This window comes from Vulpes vulpes, chromosome 2 (genome assembly GCF_048418805.1).
Source record: "Vulpes vulpes isolate BD-2025 chromosome 2, VulVul3, whole genome shotgun sequence".
Taxonomy (NCBI): Eukaryota; Metazoa; Chordata; class Mammalia; order Carnivora; family Canidae; genus Vulpes; species Vulpes vulpes.
In genome coordinates, this window is record NC_132781.1 from 12,025,940 (window position 1) to 12,049,378 (window position 23,439).

Sequence of the window (23,439 nt, forward strand, 5' to 3'; positions counted from 1 at the left end):
CCGATTAGCTGGTTAACCACTGATCCGAGAAATAAGGCCCGAGCACGAGGAAGCACCAGGGAGTGAGCACTAAGTGGGTGGATCCAGCTGGAAGCTGAAGTTCAGAAAGGGGAAGATCCAGGAGCATCTGAGCCAGTGCAACTCTTCCGGGAGAGGCTGGACTGGCACAGGTCCTGCCCTGTCGGTGGGTCTGGGGAGGGCGGCTGCTGCAGCGGGGGCTGAGGGGTTCTGAAGAGCTGGCTCTTAAATGATTTGGGGGCACGGAACAAAGAGCAGAAAACTCAAACCATATTTTAGCTTTTTGAGTCAGAGATCCCTGTAAGAACCTCATAAAACTGGGGCACCTGAGTGGCTCAGCAGTTGAGCGTCTGCCTTTGGCTCAAGTCGTGATCCTGGGGTCATGGGATCGAGTCCCACATCGGGCTCCCCATAGGGAGCCTGCTTCTCCCTCTCCCTCTGCCTATGTCTCTCTCTCTCTCTGTGTCTCTCATGAATAAGTAAAAATCCTTTTTTAAAAATCTAATAAAACTAACGACATTTTTCTCAGGTAAAGACACAGGTGATTCCACAAAGTTGAGGGTTTAGCAACCCCAGGTGCCCATCCAGGCCAGGTGAGGAGCACCTGATTGTTAAAATGCGAGAGGCAGAGAGAAACAGGCCCTCTTGGAAGACACAAGTGGTCGGCGCCCACGGTGCCCTGGAGCATGGTGGCCCCGGGACTTGAGCCCACGGTGGTCGGAGTCCCAGCCTTGTTCTACCTCCCTATGCTCCTGGGATGAATCAATAGACCTGAAGATTAAAGCCTAAATGCCCCACCCACACCACCCACAGCAGGTTAAATCTCTTTGTCCTTTCAGATTGGAAAGAATCTTCCAATTTGGAAGTGGGTTGAGCCCCCATTCCAGCCCAGAGGGGTGGGTGCAGCAAGCCGCAGCACTAGGACCAAGATCAAGGACTCCTGCCGCCCGCTGTCCTGTTCCCTCGCGCCCTGGCCTGCCCGGCCGGCCGCCCAGTGCCTCCTCACCCTGCGTGGCCAGGGCCCTGGCCTTACTTATCTTGCCCTTGTCAGCCCCACGGGTTCCAACAGCGACAGAAAGCCAACCAGATTTGCCGCAGACCGAACCCCAGGAAAACTGCACGCGTGAGAAGCCAAGTCCAACGGACCCTTTGTTTCTAAAATGGGCTCACGATAGGACCCCACTAGATGGACAGACCTGCTCTCCCAGATGGGAAACACAGCCCGGCCTCCGGGGGCTCAGCGCACTGGGAGGGGACCCGTTTGTTGAGCGAACGACCGCCAGCCGACTTCCGTGGCCACACCAGGTCAACGGTCCAGCAAACCACGCAGTTTTCTTGCTCAACCACCTGTTTTTTTCCTTATCACCTTTCTGGCCCAGACCCTCGCCGAAGGCATCAGCAGAGATCACATAGCCACAGACACAGTGGCTGCTTATCACCAAGCTCAAGGCTCCTCAGCTCCACTGGACACTCCCGATCTACCCACTGTTTTCTGGAAATTTTCTCCCGGTGCTCCTAGGAGTAACGCGCATCTCCGCTCCTTATCTCCTGGACTTACCTCGCCAGGTGAGTCTTGCCTGCGAGGGAGAGGCTGCAGAGAAGTGGTCTAGGGAAGGGGACATGCGAGGATGTGGTCTAGGGTCTGCTGGAGGACAAGAAAACCCTCAGCCGGTAACCAGGGGATTTTGAAGAGAGAGCTCTTGAAAACGTCAGGGCAGGGCCGGGTTGGGTGAGAGGAGGTGGAGGTGGGTCAGAGAGAGGCTCAGGCAAGGTGTGAAATCAAGCACAGGTGTTCACACACAGGGGGCAGCCTCTGCCCTGCTCCCACCGCGGGGACTGAGAGACGAGGCCAACGTTTTGAAAAATATAAAATTTTAATAAAGGCTACATCTCTTAATTACAATAATTATTGTACCAAGTAATTTTCCTTAAATGAACTCTTTATAATGCATAATTTACAGTATAAGTAGAACAAAATGCCATGGCAAAAGTCATTGAGTACAAGACTTGTAATAAAAAGGCATAAAATATATTTATACATAAACCCCTTTCAAAAAACAAGGGAAAGTTGGAGCCCTCAATATAGGGCGACACACGGAGCGGGGCGCCGTGCAGGTACAGGTACTGTACTGATTTCAAGTCAAGCACTAGAGATAGTGGATTAATACTCTTCTGTCGTACAATATATACAGACGTATAGTACAGGTAACAATGGCAAACAGAATGTACAGATTAACTTAACACAAAAACCCGAACGTCAAAATGAAGGTGTCTGGAGGAAAGGGTGCTGCTAGGTCTTCCCACAACTGTCCGCTTCTTTGCAGGGTAAGGGGGTGGTGGTGGTTTCCAGAATGGTGGTGGTCCAAAGACTAATTTAAAAATGAAATCAACCAACCAACCCTCCAAGGAACTGTTGTTTCGATACAAGCACGAGTTGAACTACAAGGTTCTAGGGGGCCTCAGGCACTGGGCGCTGGGCCTTGGTGGGGAGTTAAGAGAAGTTACTGAGTTAATCTGGGGTCCCCCAAACGAGGCTTCCCCCCCTCCCACCCTCACGATGGATCCAATCCCACACGATGGCCCCAAATGGCGGTGATGTTGCAACATAAATCAATCCTCAAGACCTTTAAGACAAAACAGAGCAGCATAGGGGAAAAAAAAAAAATGCACCAATTTCTGCGTGTGTTAATGGTAGGGCACCATTTAAACAAGTCTATCCTTACTCGGAGAAATGCAGGGCCAAGCATAATAATTTCCCTCTTAACGAAGAAATCATTAACGCGCCCCTCGCTCCACTCCCAAGTTGGGATAGATAGGACAATTAAAACTTCCCCTCCTCTCCCCCTTCCGTGTTTAAAGCAGCATATCCATAAACTGGGGGCTGGGGGGAATCAATTGTTCAATAAATAGCAGTAAGGACTCCTGTTCAGGTAAGCTATACACAGTTTCTCTTAGTTTATGGATTTCAGATCCCTAGGCAGTCATATATTATGTATGGCAGTCTCTCAAATACAGTCAGCATCATCAATAGCCAAGAGTGGTCATGTTTTTAATAAATAGTTCAGGCTTTTCTTATCTCAGTACCCAGCTCGTGAATAATGAAAACCAACCTCCCCCCTCCCCGCCCTCCCCGCGTGGCCAGTGGCCAAGTCTTCCCTAGACTCTGTCTTCTTCATTGGTTTCGTTTTCCTTCAAAAGGTCTCGTCGCGGTCGGTCATGGCCCAGGCTGGTGGCGCGGGCAGTGGCCCCGCGTCCGCCGGGGCCCAACCCCCGAGGCTCAGTCGATCCTCTCCACCTTCCCCAGAATCCTGCCTTCGTACATGGGGAGCACCGCCTCATCGTCCCAGATCTCCTCAAACACCGCTCCGCAGGCAAACTCGTCGCTTGCTTTCTTGAAGTAATACCTTAAAAGGAGAACCCAAAGAGCGTCTTGGTTAGCCGGCGTCTCCTGCTTTGCTTCACGGGAAGGTGATGCCACCGCTGAGCACTCGGGGGTCCGGAGGGTGCTGCCGCTGCAGGTGTGCGTGTGACCCGCTGCTGCCCGCGTCTCATGGACCACGGTCGATGGGGCCGGCCCGGGGGCGTGATCGGGGCGGGGGGGGGGGGGGGCGGTTGTCACCTGGGAGGTGCCCCAGGGAACGGCAGGTGGGGCAGCCTCCCACCTGCACCCTTCGGCCCAGAGCGCTGCTGCCACCCTCCTCGTGCGCTGGGCAGAGCGCACCCTGCGGCGGACAGCTGCCGGCTTCGTTCTCCCCCTTTGGGGAGGGGTGCAGGCGGGAGGGGCAAAGCACGCCTGGTCCCTTTGCAGCAGCAGCAGCAGCCAAGCAGGGGCGCCCCCTCAAAGAGGCCCCACACCCAGCCACCCCAAACCTGCAGAAGTCCGTGGAAGGCTGACACCTCCTGTCCTCTCCACCCTCCAGCACCCACAGGCCACTCCCCTCAGTGGCCACTGCGGGCGGCGGCCAGCCCCACCTTGCTTCCTTGGTCCCCTCTTCTGTGTCCCTCCTGCCCCCACCCACAGCCCACCGCATCCCTCCAGGGTCAAACACCAAAGACTCTTCTATTATGCCGGTTGATTATAAAGGTTCCTTTTACCCCCTCAACCCCTTTCTTTCTTCTAAGGCTAATTGTGTGGACGCAAATGACCGGCCTCTCTCAGGAGAGCCACGTTCAGAAAACTGTCGTCCCCAGCCCCTTGTGTCCCTGGGCCTGGCCAGGGAGACCCCTCAGACCGATTAAACGTGCCCCTGCAAGTGGTCACCTCCAGCCAAGAAGGGCCCCTCGGGGAGGGAGGGTCACGGTCCTCTGGGGGGTGGGGGACAGCTCTTTAAAAAAAGTGGACTTGGGTCTCAGGGTTACAGTTGTTTTTTGTTCCTGTCTTTTCATTTAAAAGAAAAAGGAGGAAAAAAAAAAGAATTCCCCTCGGTTAGAGAGCTCAACTTCTTTGCTCTGTGATGAAAGCAAGCCAAATACTTTCACAGGAGATAAGGCTAAATAAAGTGAACCAGCTGGGTTTAGTCAAGGTTCCTGGTTGTTAGCGGTCCCAGCTGGGCCACAGCGCCGGGGCGAGCGGCAGGCTGGGCCCGGGCAGCGCGCAGGACGCTTCCTATGGAGCGGGGCGCTTGGGAGAGCCCGGGGGTGGGGGGTACTGCACAGAGGGGCCCCGCACGGTGGAGGGGGGAAGGCCACGGTTCTGATGCCACCCTCCACCGTGTCCCCTGGTCCCCAGCGCGGACCCCTTGGCTCTACCGAGTGGGGCTTTCGTGGCACCTCTGAGCCAACACGCAGTGACCTTTTACACAACTGTAACCTCTTCCAGGGAGGGGAGAGGCCACATTCCCCAGGCCCCGGCCCCAGGACTTCAAACGCACTTGTGCTGCCCTCGTCTTCTCCAAGAAACGGGCTTTTCCACTGCAACATGCTTTATGTGGCAAACTTTGCTTTCTTCTGACATCTGGCACCAATAGCGTCTGGCACGTCTGGAGAGACTGTTCTCCTTTTGAACCTCTGCCATGTTGAGATTACTCAGTGCAGCCCAGGTCCCCCCACTCGGCGGCCCCATCCTCGCCGGGCTTTTTATTGGGAGGGTGGGGGGTGGGCGCTGCAGGACGGGAGCACCACCCCTGCTGGGAAGGCCAGGCAGGGCACCCGGTGCCTCCACAAGCCAGGAGGGCAAGGGGTCCAGCTCCGGCCGGAGAGCCAGGCCAGGGAGATAAGGCGGCCGGGAAGGGTCTGGCCACAGCCTGATCCAATCAGTAAAGAATTTGAGAGTCAACCATTTGTGCAAGTCTTTGTGCATTAAAAGGGAGGCCGGGGCTTCAAAGCCAGGCTTATTAAGTGCGCCTTAGAAAAAAAAAAAAAAAATCAGAGCCAGATGTGGCCGGAGTGGCTGAGCGCGAAGCCTCCCCTGTAGCCTCTGCTCGGCGCTCCGTGGCCCTGCTCCCCTGAAGGTCACCTGCAGTTCCACTCAAAGTCCAGCCGAGTCAGAGCTGAGATCAAAATGAATCCCTGGAGGGGCACACTTGTGTAATTAGTTTCACCTTGTGTCTGTTCAAGATAAAAAAAAAAAAAAAAAAAAAAAGAGGAAGAAGAGGAAGAAGCAGCAGCCAGGCCTGCTCCCCAATCCCTTGGATACATTTTCCTGAATTGTCTCTGCCCTGGTGTCAGATGGAAAGATCTAGAGCCCAGCTCCACACCCAGCTCCTCAGTCCCTTACAGGATCCTCAGCCCCGAACCCCATCGTTTCCCAGCAAAAGGAATCCCTCTGGGCCCCTGCCCCAAGCAGCTGCCAGGGCCAGGGGCTCCGGAAGCTGGTGCCCTCCTGGCCGGGGGCTGAGTGCCAAGCAGCTTCTCCACGCCCACCTCCGGCTCCTGGTGGGATGGGCTGGCACCTCCTGAGCACATACTGGACCCCTCCCTGAAGCGTGTGCCCAGCACCTTGATGCCCCTGGCCTGCCCACGTATTCCCTTGGGACGATGGCCACGGAGAAGGGGCAGTGACGACTCTAGATGAACGGAGGTGGGGTCATCACCCACCCCCCCATTAAGGAGAAGGGAACCCAGGAATGGGCCCTGCTCTTGAGTCCTCTCTGGGGCCCTCGAAGGCCCCCAGAAGGGGAAGGGGGGCTGGAGGGAGGTGAGTGCCCATCCTCCTCTGCTACGGATAGAAGAGCTCTCCGGCTTCACGCGAGCCGTTCACCACTGCGAGGCAGTTCTGTGGGCAGGAGGGCTGTGGGCGAGGGAGGAGAGGCGGTCTCTGCTTCCGGGCGGTGGCCTCTGCCCTTCCCCACGCTGGCTGTGTGGACGATCTCTCCTACACCCGAGCTTCCTCATCGTCTGTCTGTCCCTCCCCGACACATATACCGCCCTCTCCCTTTCGGGAAGGGCCTCCGCAAGATGGCCCCAGCCCAGCTCTCCTGGCCGAGCCCCCTGTGCCCTCAGAGTCTCGTTCACCTGGTAGAAAAAGCCCATCCAGGTCCCCACAGAGCCCTCCCAGGGCCTCCCTGCTGCTGCTGCTGTGTTATTTCTGTCAGTGGTGAGGGGAGAGAGGAAATGAGAAGGAGCACAAGCGCCAGGCAGCCCCACGGCTGCCCCGAGCGCCTCCTGAGCCCCTCCCGGGTCCGCCAGGCCAGCGACGCGACTCTGGCTCTTGCTTCTGAGCAAACAAACTCTGGAGCAGAGAGAAGCCGCAGGGCTCTTACCTATAATTTCCCTTTTTGCTGAGCTGCTCTTTAAAGTGGCCCAGGGTCAAGCTCTGAGCCTTCAGCATCCTCCTGTATGGAATTTCTTCTCCACAGAAAAAGTATGTGACGACCAACTCGCTGGCCTGGAGCGCGTGGACCCCCGCCAGCTTCTTTGGCTCTTTGTGACTGAGAAATAAGACGGAATGCAACAAGTTTTAGCATTTGCAGGCAGCAAGTGCACACACGACACACATACGCACAAGCACGGGCTCTCGAACATGTTCTCTGCAGGGAAAGGGCTGCAGCTAGATGCTCAAAGGGGCCTGGGTGCAGGGCCCCCCTATCACAGGGGCCACCGCCTCGGTGGCACACAGCCCCCAGGCACCCAGGAAGGGACAATGTCCTTCGGGCTGTACACGGCTGCTACTGTCCCCCTCGCGACCACCAAATGGGGGGCGGGAAGACGGGTGCGGAATAGTCTCTTTCAGGATGGCACAACCAGGGTGCCTGCCAGTGAATACGAGGCGGGAAGCTGTCACAGAGAACGTGGGTTCACTCAGCCCAACTGGGGAATGCTGCAGAGGCAAACCCAGAGCGGCTCCCGATGCCAGAGCCCACTGGGAGGGTCGGCCCTATCATTCTGACCTCCCTCATTTATTCTTCGAATGTGCAGAGTGGCTTTAAAAAAAAAAAAAAAAAAAAAGCTGCAGGCCTGGATAGCTGGTACACCTAAGGTCAACCAACGAGAAGGGTGGTGGCTCATTCACGGGCTGCAAACATGGCTCACTGCCCAAGATGAACAAGCTAAGGAAGAAAACTTCAATTATTTAGACCACGTTAGACTCCCATGGCCGATTTCTTTCTGAACGCACCCTCCCATAATTAAAAGAAGCCAGGCTACTTGGTCGGCTTTGCAGGAGCGTAAACTTATGGGAAGAATCATGGAACAACTGGGGAAGACACTCCATTCCCCCCAAGCAGAACAATAACTGTCCTCTATCTCTGCGATGGTGGAGAATCATCTTCCGGCTCCCTGCGACGAGACATTTCTGACCCAGCAGCATGCAAGCTGAGGGCAACTTTTGCATCCGGGCCTGGGGACCCCTCCAATCCATGTCTCCGTTCTGCTCAGTGTGTGCCCAGGCACCCCGAGCCACCCGTCACTTCAGGGAGCAACGCCTGTGTACGAGTCACAACATGTTGCCCAGTACAGGCAGGGTTTTCAAGGTCCTAATTTATGGCCACATCTGCATTCACCAGCCCGTGTTGCTACTATTAAAACCAAGGTAGATTTTATATGCTAGAAAAAGTTCTCCAAAATCTCAACGCCAGGGAGTCAAGACCCTGAAACACACGCCCCCTCGGGGGCCCTCAGCCACGTCAGGTGAGGACACTCACTCTTCTGAAGCCAGGCCTGGGTTGGAGAAGGGCGTGGCTCCTGTCTGACCAGTGGCCGAGTGGTTCCTGTCCCTCTGCTGACTGGCTGCACAGCACCTGAGGACAGAGTTGGAGCAGAGGACCGAGAATGAGCCTGCTGTCGCCGGGCAAGCGGGGAGCAGACGGGAAAGCCGTCCTCTGCAGGCCCGAGCTGTAGGCCGGACTTCCATCCCCAGGGAACAGCCATCCTGAGCCCCCGGGGAGCCCAGAATGGGGCAGGATAACACCAGCCCAGACAAAGGGCTGAGGCTCTAGATTCTCCATCAGCCGTGGCTTCTTACGTGCCAGCCCTGTGTGATGGTGATGGGGGCATTTGTCAGGGATGGGATTCGTAAGGAACTACCGCAATTCATCCTCTTTCTGGGCCTGACCTGCCTAACGGACAGATGCTGGCCAGCTCTTCAGAGCAAACAGAAGTTAAAGGAACAATTTCTAGCAGGTGGGAAGGAGACCGGTATGTGGCCAGAAGCCATCCCTTCTCCCTGAGGAGCAACTGAGATGCAGGCCAAGAGGGCCCCTTCCCTTGTGCCACAGGCCAGGGCTCCCCCTCCAGACCCAACCTCTGCCTTCGCATCTGTGCTGTGCTGCTGCTACTCACCGCTGCTTTGGGGGCTTGGACACCTCGGCCAGCCGGCGGCAGGCCTCCTCCAGCTGTGCCAGTGTGTTGGGCGGGGTCAGGGGAGGCATGGCGGGGTCCTGGGTGAACGGGTGGGCTCGGGGGGCGGCACGGGGGTGCCCGTTGCTACCCCCCAGCAGGTGGTGCCGGCCAGCTCGCTCTGCTGGGGACGCACGGGCCGACTCCAAGGGGTAAGCCTTCTTTGTGCTTTGGGCACTGAACATGGAGCGACAGAGAAAGCAGAAGGAAAGAAACTGGGTTAGAAAAACTGGAAAATGTGACCTCAGTAGAAACTTCTCTATCCTGCCTTCAAAGAGAAGAGAAAAAAAATGACCCTACCATCACACGGACAGGGGGTGTTGCCAAAACATGGCATTTTTGTGGTCTGCTCAGTCCACCGTTTAATATTAAGATGGCAGGAGCAAACAGTCACATTTGCTTTCGGCCGACTGCAAAAATAGCCAACCCCACAATACCTCCGTGGCGACTGCCCGTGACCCTGGCCGCGGCGGCGGTGGTGTTTACCTAGGGGGCTTGGGCTTGCTCTGCCGCTCACTCTCCAGCATCCACTGCCAGACATCCTGCGACCTGTCTCCTTCCTCCCCGGGAAGTTGCAGGACCCCAGCTCCGCCTGGGGCCCCTCCTTCCCTGGCGGGCAGGGCCAGGCCCGGCTCCACGCTTTTCCCATTTCGTTTGGGCAGGGTACTGCCTCTGCTGCTGCTGCAGGGAACCAAGACCCACACCCGTCCCAGAGGCCCCGTTACATCTCTGGGACTCCTCCAATCGGCCGGTTCAGCGAGTGGCGGGGTGACACGGAAGACCCATGCACCTGCTCCCCCTGCCCCGCCCCACCGTGCACCTCCCTCCTGGAAGCTAAGTGCCTGTGACCTCTGGCCCCCACCTCACACCTGCCCCAGCTCTGGGTGGGGTGGGGGAGAGAGAGAGAGAGAGAGAGACCCCCACAGGGACACTCCAGTCTGCCCAGCACTTACCCGAATTGCTCCGCCTGCACGGGCTCCAGAGCCTTGGGGTGGCTCCTACACTTTGAATAGCAGTAATACTCGGTGCCCCCGGGGCAGAAGCAGCGCACCCTCTGTGCCGCCTCTGCCTCGATCTCCTCCTTGGTCTTGGGGAGGGCGTGGTGGTGGATGTAGTGGTGGTGGACATGCTTCGTCGTCTGCTTGGTCACGAAGCCCTTGGCTCCAAGGAGGGGGCAACCGGCCTGCGAGGCTGCCACAGGGGGCAACTTGCCCCCGGGCGGGAGCAGGGGGTGGTACTGCTGGTGGTGGTGGTGGTGGTCGGGGGAACGGGAGCGGGGGCTGTAGCGGCCCACACCCGGCGACTGGCAGCCCGGGGTCTTGAGGACCCTGGACAGGTGGTCGTCCAGAATGGTCTGCGGGTCCTCCTCATAGCTGCCGGAGGGCAGGAGGGAGAGGGGGTGCGGGGTGGGCCCCCCATCCCTGGAGCTCAGCGCTAGCTCGGAGGCCTCCTTCTCTTCATCCTGGAGGGGCGGGCAGCAGAAGGGGGCGCCGGCCGGTAAGCAGGAGGGCCTGGCCCGGGGCGCCGGGGGTGGGGGTGCGGGTCACGGGGAGGGGCGGCGCCCCGGAGCGCAGGTGGCAGGGCGGGGCGCGGGCCGGCGGCACTACCTCTCGGATCTGCTGCAGGCGCTCCTCCAGGCTGTGGCGGCTCTCCAGCTCCAGCTTCAGCTTCTCCAGCCTGGAGATGAGCTCGGCCGCGAAGGTGGCGGGCTCCACGGGGGTCATCTCCTTGGGCAGGCGGTGCGTTCTCTACGGGGCACGGGGAGGGAAGACACGACGCCGCGTTCAGCGGGCCAGCACGGGGCACCCGCCGGAGCTTCCCGGGCCCGACGGCCACGGCCACGGCCGCGCGGGCGGAGAGCGGCGGGCGCGGCGCCCGGGCTGCTCGGGAGCTTTATGCGCCGGCGCCGCGGCCTCATGGAGAGCCATGGTCCCCACCAGCGTTTGCCTTGGGCAGGAGCAGTTGGTCGCACTCCGAGAGGCCCCGCTTGTTCTCTCTGTAGTACAACCAGCCCATCAGTAGCTACTCTGAAGTAGAAAATCTTCAAAGACTGTTGTCAAACATCAAAAAAAAAAAAAAAAAAAAGAAAAAGAAAAAGAAAAAAAAGGCAGCCCTCTGAGGTGGGAGGGGAGAGGCACCAGCTCAACTCAAGGAATAAAAAAAGTAGAGCCTAAACAGAAAGGGAGCTGGAAATTTAAAAAAAAATAATAATAATAAGATTGGAAGGGAGGTGGGGGTGGGGGAAGAAAAGGGGAAAAAAGGGAGTCACACGGCCGGATCAGAAGAAGTGGTAATTTATTTCGTGGCCACACACTGCGCACCTTTGAGGTGGTGTTGTCTCAACACTGTCCTAGATCTCCCCGGCTCTCTCCACCCCTCCTCCCCGGCTCTTTGTACAGAAAATGAAGGAAGATGCTGCGGGCTAGCAGCAGAGCACCGCTGAGCTTGGCTGCCTGAAGCTCGTCTATCAAGGGAACGGGGAACATCTCCAAATCAAGTACAGAATATAAAAAGGCATCGAGGGTGCCTGCCAAAAGCAGCAAACAGAGGACTCCCACCGCCCCGGCGCTCTGTCCTCCTGTCCCCCCGCCACCTCCTCCCCTCGGCTGTCTGCTTCCTCCTTCCTCAATTTCCCTCTTGCTCTGCCCTCCCCTCTAGGGTTGGGGGGTTGGGGGGTGGCAGAAAGCCGACCCGTGAAGGCCCGCACTCCCCCTGCGGCTGGGCTGGCCTCCCCCTGGCCCCCGGGGCCCACTTAGCCTCGGAAGTGCAGGGGCACGGAGGGAGGAGAGAAGGTCCACCCCCCCCAACACACCCCCCAGAGGAGCCGGCCGCTCTCACACCAGCTCGGCGCGGCCCCCATCAAAGCACTGCCCTATGGAGAAAGTCGATTTGCACACCCCAGGACAGGATCATCTAATTTACAAGCTTGTGCAGTAGAACTTTTATTCAAGCACATACTCCACTTCCCGGCACCCCCACAGCCCTGCCAAAAAAAGTCTATCATCCACACTGTTGTATTTGTTGGGGTGATGTTATGGAGGAAGGCGGATGCTGAAGGCCCCAGGAAAGCATGGTGACAGGCTCGATTTTAGGACCCAGGTAAGTCTGCCCTGGACGGTGTCAGGGGCTCTCAGCAGGGAGCTGCTCTAGCAACAACCACCCATGCACTAACGCAACATGGGATTAGCAGGTCGACGTGTTAATTTTCTGAATGTGGCATCACTGATGGACTAATTGAATACTCGGGAGCTGGCAGGAAGGATTCAGGAAGAGACGCCACTCGAAGCTGGGCACGTTCTTCCCCTCCCTATTCAACAGGCTTCTTGCAGTCTTGGGTATCAGGGTATTGCAAGAAGCGGAGCTCCTACAACGCAGGCAAGGAGGCTCTGCTGAGTTTTATGGGGGCCACACACTGGCTGCCCTCCCAAGACTTGGAAACGTAAGGGGAGGTACCAAGAAAGGCCCTCCATGCCATGCTGGCCTCTTGTCAATCACAGGGAGAAGCTGTTCGTGAGATCCTAACCTCCAAACCCTTCCTCCATTCAGCATTCATTAGGTGCAGATGCAACAGCAGGGATGAAGCCAAGTTCTGGGGTTGGAAACAGGCAAGACGGGACAGCTGCCCTCCAGGGCCTCAGAAGTCATCCAGAGAAATGTCCAGGGATATAATTTCCCTTCTGCAGGAGGCAGAGCTTCCTTCAGCCTCCTCATTCACCGACTCAATTGAGTCTTAGTAAGCACCTGTTACGTGCGGGCCACTGTTCCAGTCTCTGCAGATGGGGCATCTAACAGAAAAGCCTCGCTGCCCTCAGGAGGCTTCTGTTCCAGTGGGAAGCCAACTAGAAACATGGTTTAATTCCCACCATTTCTTGGTTTCTGGAAAAGAACCGCTCTGGTTTCTCATGCAGAATTTTTTTTCAAACTGAGAAAATGTAGAGATTCAAGGTCATCTTGAGCTTCACTCTGCCCGGCATCAGACCCCAAGGAACCATGGAACACCTCTTGCCTACTTCCCCCTTCCTTCCCTTCACCCTGGCAGACCCAGCCAATGCTCCTCCTCTTACCGGAGACCTAACCCCCCCCCTCCACCTCCCACCCCTTTTCTTCAAGACTCAACATGGCTGAAAATATCCGCCTTTCCCCTCCAGGCTATACTCACCGGGAAATGAGGTAGAGACACTTGGCCATTGGCCTTCACACTGCGATGCATTTCTCTCTGGAGCTGTTTCTTACTCCCCACACGGTAAGGAGGGATTCCATCTCTGAGGGAAGGGCAAAGACAGAACCCACAGGCTCGTGAGGACGCTTCCAGCACATGGGCTAACTCACAAGCTATCCTGAGATCCCACCAATGGACAGGACCATCACATGCCTCCCTGCAAGTGTATCCCAGTCCTGGGCCCCATGGCTCTTCCCAAGGGGAATGATCAATCCAAGATCAACCTGCCAAACCCCCTGCCCATCACCTCTGTAAACTGGGGCTCCCTCTCAGATTCAGGGTGGACAACTTGGAGCTTTGCAAGCTCCCCTCACAAGCTCTGCCTTAGAACAGGTTACACTCTAGCCAGCCCAAAATGAAGACTCCCCTATTTCATCTCACAGGGGCCCAAGCAGGACAATCTGAGGCCCCTTTGGTCCTCCTTCCAGTCCGCTGTACTGCCTCAGATCAGGGCCTTGTGGAGCACACCAGGGAAAAATACTGTAGGAAGAGGGACCACAGCCAGAGAGCCGAGCCAGGCAGTAATGAAAGTGTGCCTAATTCTCCAACAGTCAAGCCCCTGATTGCTTCCAAAAGTCTTCCTTCTATAAATCACCACCACAGGACTATCTTTGGGTGCCTTTCCTCCCTCAGCTCCAAACCCTGCCACCCCCAGACTAAGGAATTCCCAAGGACACGTGACCAACATGGGCATAAAGACAAAGCCCCAACTACATGGCACTCTGTACAATTTCAAATATTTGCATACCTACTATGTGCCAGACCCTGTTCCAGGCACTGGGCAAGACAGCAGTGAAGGCAGGGGGTAAAAATGGAGACGACCACCCTCACAGGGCTTCCATTCTAACGGGCAGTAGGCAATAAGCAGAAAATGTAAAAGCCAAGTCTACAGCGTGTTAGAAAGTGCCAAGCGCTAGGACAAAATACAGGGCAGGACATGGGAAGAAAGGATGGTGTGGGAGGTGAGGAGCTCCAGTTTTTCAAGGGTGGAGTGGGGGAGGGAGTACCAACAAAGTCCTCGCTGTGATGGTGACCTTTGAGCAAACACCTGAAGGCAGGATGAACCCTCCTCCTTCATCATACTTAATTTAAAAAAAAAAAAAAAAAGAGGAAGTGGTTGAGGTAAGAAAAGCCTCCACCCCAGCTAGTCTTCACTAAAACAGGACCTGAGGTTGCTATGATCTTTTTTTTTTTTTTTTTTTTTTTTTTTTTTTAAAGAATTTTGTGCTTGAAAGCAGTTCAATGGTCAAGGTGTCACTATTTCCCACTGGTGCCCCTTCTGGAGGTCCCTTATTGACAAAAGCCTCAGGGTTCCAACATTCCTATGCTGAATCATACTTGGAGGCTGTAAATATTGAAATTAGGTACTTGGTTATTTCCTTCTTCCTGGTGTTTTGTTCATCACAGGGCAGAGGGAAGAAAAACATCTTTGGCTCATATGCCTAAAAATACCTGGGAGTAGCTGGGGGTAACTGGTTGACCTCTAGGTCCTCATCTGTAATGCCCTAGAATTCCAAGTGGCTGCATTTTCCAGAAATCTGTTGACCTAGGCCAGATCACAGGGCCACTATGGGGCTGATACAGATCATGGCAGGTCACTACATCCAGGAGGCATGTCAGCCAAACCTTGGCTAGGAATTAGACATAAAGGATCTAACTGTATGGAGGATACAGGGGGAGAAAAGGGATCAATATCTAAAGCAGGGGAGCGCCTGGGTGGCTCAGTCGGTTAAGCACCTGACTTTTGGTTTCGGCTCAGATCGTGATCCTGTGAGTTGTAGGATCAAGCCCTGCATCGGGCTGCTCTGCTTGAAAGATTCTCTGTCTCCCCCCCCCCCCCTGTTCCTGTGTTCTCTCTCTAAAAATAAATAAACCTTTTAAAAAACATATCTACAGCAGGAACATATACACACATGGGTGAGTCCTGTCCCACAGAAAGGCCCAGAGGACCAGACGCAGCACAGCAGTTGGAAGAGTGCAGGCTGAGCCTCCCAGACAGCCTCCTGCTCCCTTGACTGGACCCTCAAAGGCCAAGTAGGATAGAAGGTTCCAAGTCTAGAAACTTACTGAACCACCTGGAGCATATTTAACCAAAACTCAATGTTTTCACCTTGGGATCACTGATAAGATGGCTGGCTTGACCAGTAACCAGATTCCACAGCAGGGGATTGATTCCAAAACAAGGCTGCCCACCCCTGGGTATGTGGACATATAATCCAACTTCATCCTGAATTCACCAAGTTTTACAGATGGTCCGAGAGCCTCTGCAGCTCTCCTGGGAATCAGTCAGTAGGAGTTAGGCCCAGGACCAAGATTTGAGCCACTGCTGGACTCCAGAACAGGTGTCCTGAACTCAGCAACCCACCCTCCCACCCCATCTAGAGGAGCCAAACTTCCTAATAGTCCATTTCCTAAAGTCCTGTGAAGTCACATGATCTACTGAAGCAGGGAAGATGTGGGGAACATTCTGGAACATACTACCCCACCACTTGGTACTCCCTGGCCATGGGGCACGCCAGGTGGTTCCTAAGGCACAGTGAAGATCCCCTTATATTTTCTCTTGCCTTATATTCCTTGTGGGGTGAGGGTGACCATGGGGGTGCCCCCAGATTGGGCCGCACACTGAACCAACTTCCATTGCCCTAGGACTGCCCCAGGACAATGTCCATGCCCTTCTCCTGACCAGCAACACCTCCACGGACTTTAAAAGGGTGCGTGGCCTCTGCTCCAGGCTTCTGCCTGACAATCTTGGGGGGTAGGAGTCAAGTACCCCATGGACTTCACTATGACACATGCAAGGCTTCAAGAGTCCTAGAGGGGGTCCCCATCACCTCTAAGACTGTCTTCAGGTATCCCCTAGAAGCCTCTGCTCTTCCCCTCTCCACCCTGATGGAAATCAGTTTTTATGCCCCTTGCTTTTTCCATACAAAGCAGAAGAAGAGAATTAGGGGAAGTATATAAAGAGAGTGGAAGAGGGGGAAGCAGGTCCCTGGCCAATGGAAGGCAAGAGGAACAAATGATTTCAGCACCACCACCAGGGCAGGTGATGGTGCCAACTGCAGAAGAGGAAACCTGTGACCAGGGCAGAGAAGAGACATTTCAACCTGCAGAGGCTCAAAAAGGCTTATTAACAGGTGCCTTCTTGGAAACAGGGCTTCACCCTCTCCACCCCAAGAATCTTCTTCCGAACAGCCACACGTGCCAGAAGAAAGCGGCTCTTCTTCGTACTCAGGCTCTAGAAGTTTATGGTCTGTCTCCTGGATGCTCAGCACAGTGAGGGCCAGAGTGCCCGAGTTTTGGTCCCTATACCATCACCTTTTAATTATAAGCATTTTAGCTAACGAGCCCACTGCTGAGCCCAGCTGTTTCTGGGGAGCACTGGTTTTGAAGCATGGACTCCACTTAGCTGCCATTTAAGCCAAGCCAATTAGCTTAGCCTTTGGACTCCGCTGTGCCCAGCCTAACCTGAGCACCGTCCTCCTGAGGTTTAGCAGTAACCGACTCACTCACACACGTGTCCACTCCCATTCCCATCTGGCAACCACTCAGGAGGCAGCCTCTGATCAAAAGCCTGGTTTTGCAAGATAAGATTTGAACTGCACTTGGGTGCCTTCCCTGGTGCCCAGAGTAAACCCATGAATAAGATAGAAGGAAATACAACTAAATAAGCAAAGGAACCCGTGCCACCCTTCCCATGGACCGAGAGGGAGGCACCTTGCGCTGGCTTTGTGAAACCTGGAGCGGAAGAGACCTCTATGTCAGGCAGATCCTGACCATAAGAGCAACTTTGCACAAAAATAGAAGACTGAGAGCCACCCCATCCCCCGCCCCCTCTGTGTCGTAGAGGTAGCTTCCGCTTCCGTGCTTCCTGGCTGCCCCGAACACAGAAGCCACACTGGGGTGGCGAAGAAGAACCCGTTGCTTGCCACGTTTTCCACCCCTGGCTGCAGCCTCCTGGGCCCGACGACCCTCTGCGCCCCACACTCCAAGGGACAGGGCTTTAGGGCTTTGCTGGAGTCTGGCAGCTAACTGCCCCCCCCCCACCCTCCCCACCCCCAGCCAAAAAATAGAAAGCTATTTCTTCTGTGAATGCAGGCTTCAGAGTAACAGGCTCATAAAACGGCCTTCTCAGAGGCCTACTATGAAGGCCCAGATCCCCGGCCACCTTTAACAGGGCTTTTGACTTAGCGGGAAACACGAGTCCGCGGCGGGCTTTGGGAGAAGGCAAGGACGGCTTCAGCCCCCGCCAGCTGTCCCCCGGGCCCCCGGCGCAGGGCTCCCTGAAACAGCCAAGTGCAGGCCGGCCCCGCTCAACTTCTACTCCGGCCTCTTGCAAAGGCCCCCGGGATTTAATTGGTCCCGTCGCAAATGAGACGATTGCTTCCCGGGCTTGTGTCTAATGAACTCCAACCTTCTGGAGTCTATTGAAGGCTCCTGTGACCCCCTCTCCCCCGCCCCGGCCGGGTCCCCTCCCCAGCCCCTGGCAGCCCCCCCTGGCAGCCCGCGCTGGCCATTGTGACAGGGAGAAGCAGCCAGGGCTCTTTTCATGCTTTATGGGGCGCTCCTATTCACTTGTTCAAGGAAATTTCAAAGGGGCCTGCTACCCTCTTATCCCGCTAAGCTTCCCCAGAAGAACAATGGGCTGAAAGCGGTTCAGTTCAGCTTTTCATCCCCCACACACTTTATTTCTCGCCTGCTCCGCGCTCTCATCTGTGCGAGGCCCACAATTGGCAGAGCTCTGAAGAGGGGTCTAATCCCAGCCCTGGGAATCCCGGGTGACCCGCCCGACACCCGGCAGATCACACACACCCAGGGACGGCCAGCCAGAGAGTGGCTTGCACAGCCCGGGCGCTCAGGACACGCCAGGCCTGTGGGGCAGGAGAGCAGGAGGGCCCAGGGACCCCCCGCCCCCAAGCACCTGGCAGCCTGAGACCCACGGGGACCACCCCCGGCATCCCAGGGGCTCTCATCCCAGAGACCTCTTTGTCCCCCACAGTGGGCAGCAGGAGGCAAACTGCCCTGTCAACTCCTGAGAGAGGGGGATCCTACACAGATGAGAAATTCGCCCCAAGGTGACAAGAACATGCCCATGTGGGTCCAGCTGCGGTGGTTTCATGGGACAATCACTTGCCCACTTGGTTGGGAGAAGGCTCAGATCAGACACAACACTGAGGCCCCAGGTCTCCCAGCCTTCTGGGAACCTTCCCTCAGTCTTGACGTCCTGGTTTACTCACCACCAACCCAAGACAGCTAACAACGCTGAGGTCCTGCCTACTTGGGATCCCAAAGAGAAAGGTGCGCATGAAGAGGCTCGCCCTTATCTGTCTCTAGACCCAAGTGGACTTTACTGGCTACAGCTAGGTAGCCTGGCTACCTAGAAGAGCTGACTGGCAAAGGTTACTCCTCTGATCCTGGACAGGGCCTAGGCGGTACTCCAAGTCCACAAGTGCCTTAGCTGAAGCGGGAAGGCTGAGAATGTTAAAGTCACCTCTAAAAAAAAAGAAAATTAAGAAAGTTCTTTTAAGAAGGGAATAATGAAGAGGGGGTGGAGGGGGAGAGCAGGGGAGAAGTTGGAACCTATTCTCTCCTACCCCTCCCCCAAACCATTAAAAAAGAAAGCAGCCTGGTTCTCTAATAAATGAAAGAAACTCAAAGTGGCTCAAAGGTCTCATCATCAACTGGTCCTACTGACACCTCATGCTGGAAATTCTCCAAGGGCCTCGGACGCGAGCTCCATCCTGCTGCACCAGCCTTGGGTCCTACTGTCCCCCTACTGTGAAAGTCACAGGTGACTGCCTCCCTTTCTGACTGGGTCTTGTGAGGCTCAGGCATGATGGAGACGACACCCAAGTCGGCTCATCACAACCCCAAAGCAACACCTCAATGGTGGGGAGTGAAATGCGGGCAAGGGCAGAAAGCCAGCCGAAAAGTCTCTAAAAACACCAAACATAAGCCTTACAGTGTCAACTACATTTGACTTGGGAGATTCACTCAATGCCCTCATTCCAACCCAACTTTCTCTCCTTTTACTCAATAGGCTAAGACTCCTCCCTCACGCAATCCACAAATGAAAGCTGAAGGAGTGATGTTGCTAGAAGCAAGCACACAGACGGGAGCGAGATAGGACAGCAGGCAGAATGACCAAGAGAAAAAAAGAACAACCATTTTCAAAAAGTGGGGGCGCTGCCAGCATGTATGTGGGGGGGGGCAGAGAGCCTGACATGGCCTCGTACCCTACATAGTAGGAAAACAGATCTTGATACCAATGGTTGAGATCAAGCAATAAATTATGCCTGATACCATTCAATAAAAATAGAACAAAAACGTGTTATTTTAAGGACTGTGACCATCAAAAGGTCATTTTTCTCAAGTATGTGGAGTCAGGATAAGAAACTAGCTTCCGTGGAAGCCCTCATTTCTCCATGCTGGATGAAAGATGTGTGTCCCTTATTCTAATTTCACTAATGCCAAAATGCTCTTCTTTTATTAAAATGGAACCTGTCACCTTGTGGATCTCTCTCCCTTTACTAACAGGGAATCAGAGGTAACGTGAGGAAAACCAATAGTGGATTCCCAAACCAACTTCATCAACTTCCCTTCCAACTGGCTCCATGCCACAGGCCAAAAAACAGGACACCGGCCAGCAGAAACCAGATCATTTCAAACAAACTGGAAGAAGAGATGGTCCAGTTTTAGGATGGTAAAATGAACAAACTCTACATATGTCCTAATACACGGCTCAGTGGGTTTGCCTTTCAAAACTGTCCCCTTATCAAAAGAGATCCCGACTTGTGGGAAGGCTTCAAAGACCATTTCTGGAATGGTTAGTTCTCCAGTGGAAGTTGGGTGAGCTCTTGGAAGTTTTGCCCAACCCCAGGCTCCACCTCCCTTGAACCTCCCGAATCAGAATCTCGAAGGATGGCAAGAGATGGGGATACCCAGCTCAACACACACACACACACACACACACACACAGCCTGCAAGGAGACACAGAGAATGGCTTTTCTCCACTCAGAGATCACCACTGCGTGACTTTGAATGACTTTTGATGCAAACTGTGACCCCACCGGATGGCCTGCTGACCTCATCAGACCTACCACGCAGATGACTTGGATTGTTTTCAGAAAGCGAAGGAACAAACCGAGGTGGATGGCGGGGATGCACGAAATAGGTGAAGAGCATTAAGAGGTACAAGCCTCCAGGAACACAGTAAGGAAGTCGCAGAGATGAAGAGTACAGCATGGGCACTATCACCGGTCGCTCTGTAACAACACTGTGTGGTGACAGGTGGGGACTATGCTTATTGTGCTGAGCACTGAGTAATGTGCAGAAATGTGGATTCACTATGCTGCACACCTGAATCGAATAGAACACTGTGTCAACTATCCTTCAATATCCTTCAATAATAAATTCTTTCTTCTCTCTCTCTTTTTTTTTAAGATTTTCTTTATTCACGAGATATACAGAGACAGGGAGAGAAAGGCAGAGACACAGGCAGAGGGAGAAGCGGGCTCCCTGCAGGGATCCCGACGTGGGACTAGATCTCAGGACTCTAGGATCACGCCCTGGGCCAAAGACAGGTGCCAAACCACTGGGCCACCCAGGGATCCCCACCCCCAGCTTTTTTTTTTTAAAAAGGAACAAACTCTTAATATGCCGGATGCATTCATCGTCAAAAGATCCAAGATCAGGTGACTCTGGAGAGAAGCCCCACTCAGGGGTAGAACCTGACACGGACAAGGCACCTGCCAACACTTAGTGAACTGAACAACGTCCAGCGAACACATCCATGAGGGGACAGCACATATGGTGGACCCTGAGAGACCTCTGGCTTTCTGAGTCTCACCTTCAATGCTTTTTCCTTCAGAAAACAGTGAACACACCCACACACAAACCCTGCTCCCCGCTGCTGGTTCTGCAGACTGGACACCGGGTTCCAAGAGCAGCCCAGCACTTCTACCCAGGGAAGAAAGGCAAAAGGACAGCCAGAAGATGGGTTTCTTTCTTTCTTTTTCCTTTTTTTTTTTTTTTTTAAAGATTTTTATCTATTTATTCATGAGAGACACAGAGGGAGAGGCAGAGACACAGGCAGAGGGAGAAGCAGGCTCCATGCAGGGAGCCCGATGCGGGACTCGATCCAGGGACTCCAGGATCACACCCTGAGCCGAAGGCAGATGCTTAACTGCTGAGCCACCCAGGTGTTCCAGAAGATGGGCTTTTAAACTCAAGATGATCATCTCAACGTTCTACCGTATTTTAGTTTTCTAGCAACTTGAGGGGCCTTCAAGGCTCAAGGCTTAACACAGCCCCTCCCCCACTCCACCCTTCCCCCCCACACACACACACCAGCACCCGGCACCTGCACACTCCCCGCCTACCACGCAAGTGTCCACACACACAGAGACGGGGTTTGCAAAGGCAGCTGAGGCCGGCTGAGGACTGTGCCGCTGGCCCGGCGGGCCACGCTGCCAACCACGTCCACGGTGAGGCCAGCAGGATACTTACACGCTGCTGTCCGTCATGGACATGGAGTCATCCGTCAGCGCATCGCTGGAGATCTCACTATCATTGGCGCTGGTAGCTGGCGCGAACACATAGCCAGAACCTACGTGGTATGGATTAACGGGATCGCTCCTCTTGAAGGACCTGTGGGAAAAGTACAAGGTCAGCGCATCACGGCTTCGCACCAGACACCCCCGTAACCAGGCAACCCCGGGACGCACCAGCCCGCCACGTGCTCAAGCCAACCTGCTCCCCGGGCTGGTTGCACATCCGGGCAGACAGCAGGGGCCACTTAGGGAGGACAGGTGAGCCACCAGCCAGCCCTGGGGAGAAAGCGGGCTGGGTTCGTCTGCTGCCAAGGGCAGGTCTGCCAGGAACAGAGGAAGCCTTGAGCAGCCCCGGGGATCCTACAAAGTACTAAACACACCCTCCGAAAGAGGAAGGCACAGGACTCTGCGCTAGGGGGGAGGCTATCACATGAAAGAGGAGAAAACGTCTGTAGAGGGGAAGGGTCTTCTCCCTCCCACGGCCACGTCCAAGCCTGCACTGGAAGAACACAGTTTTCGGGCCCCAAGATGTCTTACGCATCCAAGGTCCCCATCCCGGGCCTGTTAGCATAGCTCCGAGATTCAAGCAGCCAAGGACCTAGCACAGCCCACTCATCTCAACCCTGGGCCCAGCACACTGGGCGGATGGGATGGAAAAGCTCAAGACAACATTCAGGACTTCCACCCCCCACACCCCACCCCAGGAGCCGGGCCCTGCTGTGCCCTCCCCCACCCTGCCCCCACCAGCAGCCAGGCTAAGACCAAGACCACAGGATTAAAATGAGCAGCACAGCTGTTTCAAAGGCAGGTCCGGGCCCCTCCTCTGGTGTCTCCTGCCCTTTGTTTCAGTGGCCTCTGCCTCCCCACCCTGCCCTCTTGATCTCCTCTCAGAACAACCAGTGTGTCTGTCCCCTGCTGGGTTGCATTCCTCGGGTCATCGGTGAGGGACATAAGTGAGGGGAGAAGGAGGAAGGAGCCACAGTGGGCAGCAGGCTGCAGGAAGGGGCCTGCAAAAGGCCCCCTTGACAGACCCCGGCACCCTCCATTGGGCCCACCAAGTCTAAGCCAACAGCAAAGGAATCAACTGGGGAAGAAGGGGATGGCCCAGAGGAGAGAAGTGACTCCATCAGGCCATTGCTCAGATCTCTATAAGGATGGCCTGGGGGGATGGCAGATGAAAGGGACTCTTGAAAGGTCAAAGCAGTCCCTGTGTGCCATCACCCAGCTCCTGTTCACCTCCTATGTGTGTGGCACCATTGCAGGCTCTGGATTGGCCCCACCAGAGTCCCTGGTCTCCTGGCACCAGTGGCCTGGTCCCCATTAAGAGGGGGTGCCCCGGGGGGAGGCAGACACAGTGTTGGCACAGGCTCACAAAGAGGGGCACACGTTCACACACATCACACCATCCTGTGCTCGCAGCCCCCGAGGGGAGGAGGAGCTCTGGGCCCACCTCACCAGCCTGCCTGGGGTCAGAGCCAGGCGTCACTTGCGTGACACTGATTTGTTTGGCTCTCAACCAAACTCTTTTTGCCTAATACAAAGACCAGCTTCGAGGGTTTGAAAAGTTCTGGCGGCATGCATGACCCAGGCTGTGCCACCACATTGGACTGAGGGAGGGTGGGGTGCGGGCAGGAGCTGTGGCCACAGTCTGGTGTCAGAGCCTCGGTGGGGGCGGCTGCGATGGGAAAGATGGTTAACAGGCGGGCCCTGTTGCTAAGGCCATGTCCAGAGTCCAAACATTCTAGAGCCAGAATGAACCAAAGGCAGCATCTTTAGTTTAGAAATGTGAATAAAAACCGAGTTGCCAAAAAAAAAAAAAAAACCGAGTTGCCAAAGACTGAGCGCTTAGTAGAGGTGCGCTGTTTGGCGCACACAGTA

The 23,439-nt window shown here is 55.2% G+C and overlaps 1 protein-coding gene across 2 annotated transcripts in view; it reads right to left on the bottom strand.

The window, feature by feature from the left end:
- Positions 1-1,873: 1,873 nt before the first annotated feature.
- Positions 1,874-23,439, bottom strand: part of AXIN2 (axin 2) — a 31,147-nt gene continuing 9,581 nt past the window's right edge. The window contains exons 3-11 of one of the 2 annotated variants that reach the window (XM_072746770.1): positions 21,518-21,658; positions 12,953-13,055; positions 10,401-10,541; positions 9,747-10,255; positions 9,280-9,474; positions 8,737-8,970; positions 8,100-8,195; positions 6,720-6,887; positions 1,874-3,422 (exon numbers count right to left, since the gene is read on the bottom strand). In XM_072746770.1, coding sequence (XP_072602871.1) covers positions 3,296-3,422; positions 6,720-6,887; positions 8,100-8,195; positions 8,737-8,970; positions 9,280-9,474; positions 9,747-10,255; positions 10,401-10,541; positions 12,953-13,055; positions 21,518-21,658 — 1,714 coding nt within the window. In that variant the 3' untranslated portion in view covers positions 1,874-3,295. The remainder of the gene's footprint in view (positions 3,423-6,719; positions 6,888-8,099; positions 8,196-8,736; positions 8,971-9,279; positions 9,475-9,746; positions 10,256-10,400; positions 10,542-12,952; positions 13,056-21,517; positions 21,659-23,439) is intronic. The other variant, XM_025999631.2, reaches the window with a different exon arrangement.